This window comes from Tupaia chinensis, unplaced genomic scaffold, assembly GCF_000334495.1.
Source record: "Tupaia chinensis unplaced genomic scaffold, TupChi_1.0 Scaffold144682_1, whole genome shotgun sequence".
NCBI lineage: Eukaryota > Metazoa > Chordata > Mammalia > Scandentia > Tupaiidae > Tupaia > Tupaia belangeri.
The window spans coordinates 2,919,022-2,921,858 of record NW_006204543.1 but is presented as its reverse complement, the minus strand read 5'-3'; the positions used below and the strand labels follow the sequence as shown (position 1 = coordinate 2,921,858).

At 53.8% G+C, this 2,837-nt stretch overlaps 1 protein-coding gene across 1 annotated transcript in view; it reads right to left on the bottom strand.

The window, feature by feature from the left end:
* The window catches only part of TMEM202 (transmembrane protein 202), a 14,653-nt gene that overhangs the window by 11,448 nt on the left and 368 nt on the right, over window positions 1-2,837 (bottom strand). Inside the window, 1 exon segment of the mRNA XM_027767800.1 lies at window positions 2,325-2,580. Within this exon segment, the coding sequence (XP_027623601.1) occupies window positions 2,325-2,580 (256 nt within the window).

Below are 2,837 nucleotides of genomic sequence, written 5' to 3'. Positions count from 1 at the left end.
TCTGTCTCTCTGGTGAGCGCACATGCCCTATAGCAAAAAACTCTCAAAAAAAAATTAATGGAGGTTTTTCCTATTAGACATGTGTAATTCCTGTTTTGTAAACTGTCTGTTAAAAAAGAATTTATTTGGGCCTTTGTTTTCTTAATAGCCTGTATGTCCTTTTCAATATTAAGACTATAAACCTTCATCTTCCATATGTGTTGCAAATACCATCTTGAGTTTTTCTTTTTAGTTAAAGATGGAGTTGAGTCATCTGCCTGCCCTGGTTTTGCTTTTCCCCTACAATCCTGCTTTAGGGTACTGTCACTTAACCCCAGGTGCCCAGCTCAGGGTTAACGAGATGCCCCACCTCAGGGTTGGTCCTGGGTGCTCCCCTCCCCAGCATCAGGTCCCCTGCTTATCTGAAAAGGAGAATAAACAGTGTGCTCAGACGTCCTGTTTCACCAGGCCTGCTGCTCTGAGTGGAGAGCGATGGGTGGTGGGAAAGCTGTCGGCATGGGCATGGCTATTCCTGTAAGTGTTAGATCGAAGAACTCGTACGTGTACCATCTTGCACATCCTGGCTTTGAAACAGTTTGTGCTGCATTTTCAGACGCATTTAATTTGCCTAAGATGTGCCTTCCCGCCACACAGCCGGCGGTTGCTATAGCACGTATCTAATACACGTTTAGATCTCGTCTACTGACAGCACAAAAAGCCTCCCGTCCTTGAAAGTTGAACCTGACGGAGGTTAAGACACTGCTTGACTGCCCAGCTGTGATCAGTCCCCTCTTCCCTTTCTGCAGGCCGCCCGCGAGCACCAATCACAGTGCTTCAGAGCAACCTTATAAACGGCAGCGTTCTCTCCAGAGCAGAGACAATGACAGTACTATTTGGGACAGGAAACAACCTGGGGTGGGAAGGGGAAAGGGTGAGCCGAGGCAGAAGGGAAGGGTGGGAAGGGGAAAGGGTGAGCCGAGGCAGAAGGGAAGGGTGGCTGTACCCGCTTAGCTGGTGTCCACCCTGCACTCGGGAGCGGAGGGCAAAGACCTCGGAGGGAGGAGGACCCAGGGTCGTCATGGCGGGAGCTGCGCTGCGGGGCCTGGGGCTTGGACTTGAGTGACACTCACAGGGTGGCTTGGGGGTGTGGTCCCAGCACAGCTCGCGGCTGCATAAGGTCCAGAGTCCCGCGTAGAGCTCGAGGCCATTCTCCACCAGCAGCAACCGCACCCAGCTTCTGTCTCTCTGGTGAGCGCACATGCCCTATAGCAAAAAACTCTCAAAAAAAAATTAATGGAGGTTTTTCCTATTAGACATGTGTAATTCCTGTTTTGTAAACTGTCTGTTAAAAAAGAATTTATTTGGGCCTTTGTTTTCTTAATAGCCTGTATGTCCTTTTCAATATTAAGACTATAAACCTTCATCTTCCATATGTGTTGCAAATACCATCTTGAGTTTTTCTTTTTAGTTAAAGATGGAGTTGAGTCATCTGCCTGCCCTGGTTTTGCTTTTCCCCTACAATCCTGCTTTAGGGTACTGTCACTTAACCCCAGGTGCCCAGCTCAGGGTTAACGAGATGCCCCACCTCAGGGTTGGTCCTGGGTGCTCCCCTCCCCAGCATCAGGTCCCCTGCTTATCTGAAAAGGAGAATAAACAGTGTGCTCAGACGTCCTGTTTCACCAGGCCTGCTGCTCTGAGTGGAGAGCGATGGGTGGTGGGAAAGCTGTCGGCATGGGCATGGCTATTCCTGTAAGTGTTAGATCGAAGAACTCGTACGTGTACCATCTTGCACATCCTGGCTTTGAAACAGTTTGTGCTGCATTTTCAGACGCATTTAATTTGCCTAAGATGTGCCTTCCCGCCACACAGCCGGCGGTTGCTATAGCACGTATCTAATACACGTTTAGATCTCGTCTACTGACAGCACAAAAAGCCTCCCGTCCTTGAAAGTTGAACCTGACGGAGGTTAAGACACTGCTTGACTGCCCAGCTGTGATCAGTCCCCTCTTCCCTTTCTGCAGGCCGCCCGCGAGCACCAATCACAGTGCTTCAGAGCAACCTTATAAACGGCAGCGTTCTCTCCAGAGCAGAGACAATGACAGTACTATTTGGGACAGGAAACAACCTGGGGTGGGAAGGGGAAAGGGTGAGCCGAGGCAGAAGGGAAGGGTGGGAAGGGGAAAGGGTGAGCCGAGGCAGAAGGGAAGGGTGGCTGTACCCGCTTAGCTGGTGTCCACCCTGCACTCGGGAGCGGAGGGCAAAGACCTCGGAGGGAGGAGGACCCAGGGTCGTCATGGCGGGAGCTGCGCTGCGGGGCCTGGGGCTTGGACTTGAGTGACACTCACAGGGTGGCTTGGGGGTGTGGTCCCAGCACAGCTCGCGGCTGCATAAGGTCCAGAGTCCCGCGTAGAGCTCGAGGCCATTCTCCACCAGCAGCAACCGCACCCAGCTCAGCGGGGACACGCAGGCCAGCATCAGGAGGCCGAAGCCACCGAGGCAGCCACAGAACATCCGGACGTAGCTGCGTGTCTGGTCCACGTGCTGCCGCCGCCTCCAGGGCGGCATCGAGGCGGTGGGGTGCGTGTCGGTGGGGAGGGTGGGCTATAAGGGTGAGGGAGATATTGCCTACCGAAGAGACAGCCCCAGACCCTGGCGTCTCCTACCCACCTCTGCCTCGAGCGCCCCATGTGGACTTGAGTAGTGGACCTCTTTCCTACCCCGTCTATGAAAACCAAGGTGGGGTGATCCTTTCTGTCTCTCGGACTCTGCCGAGCCCCTCCCGAGTCGGTCCTCCTCCTCTCGCCCGGCCTACATCAGGCCAGCCCTCACCTGCTGGACTCTGCCGAGCCCCTCCCGCG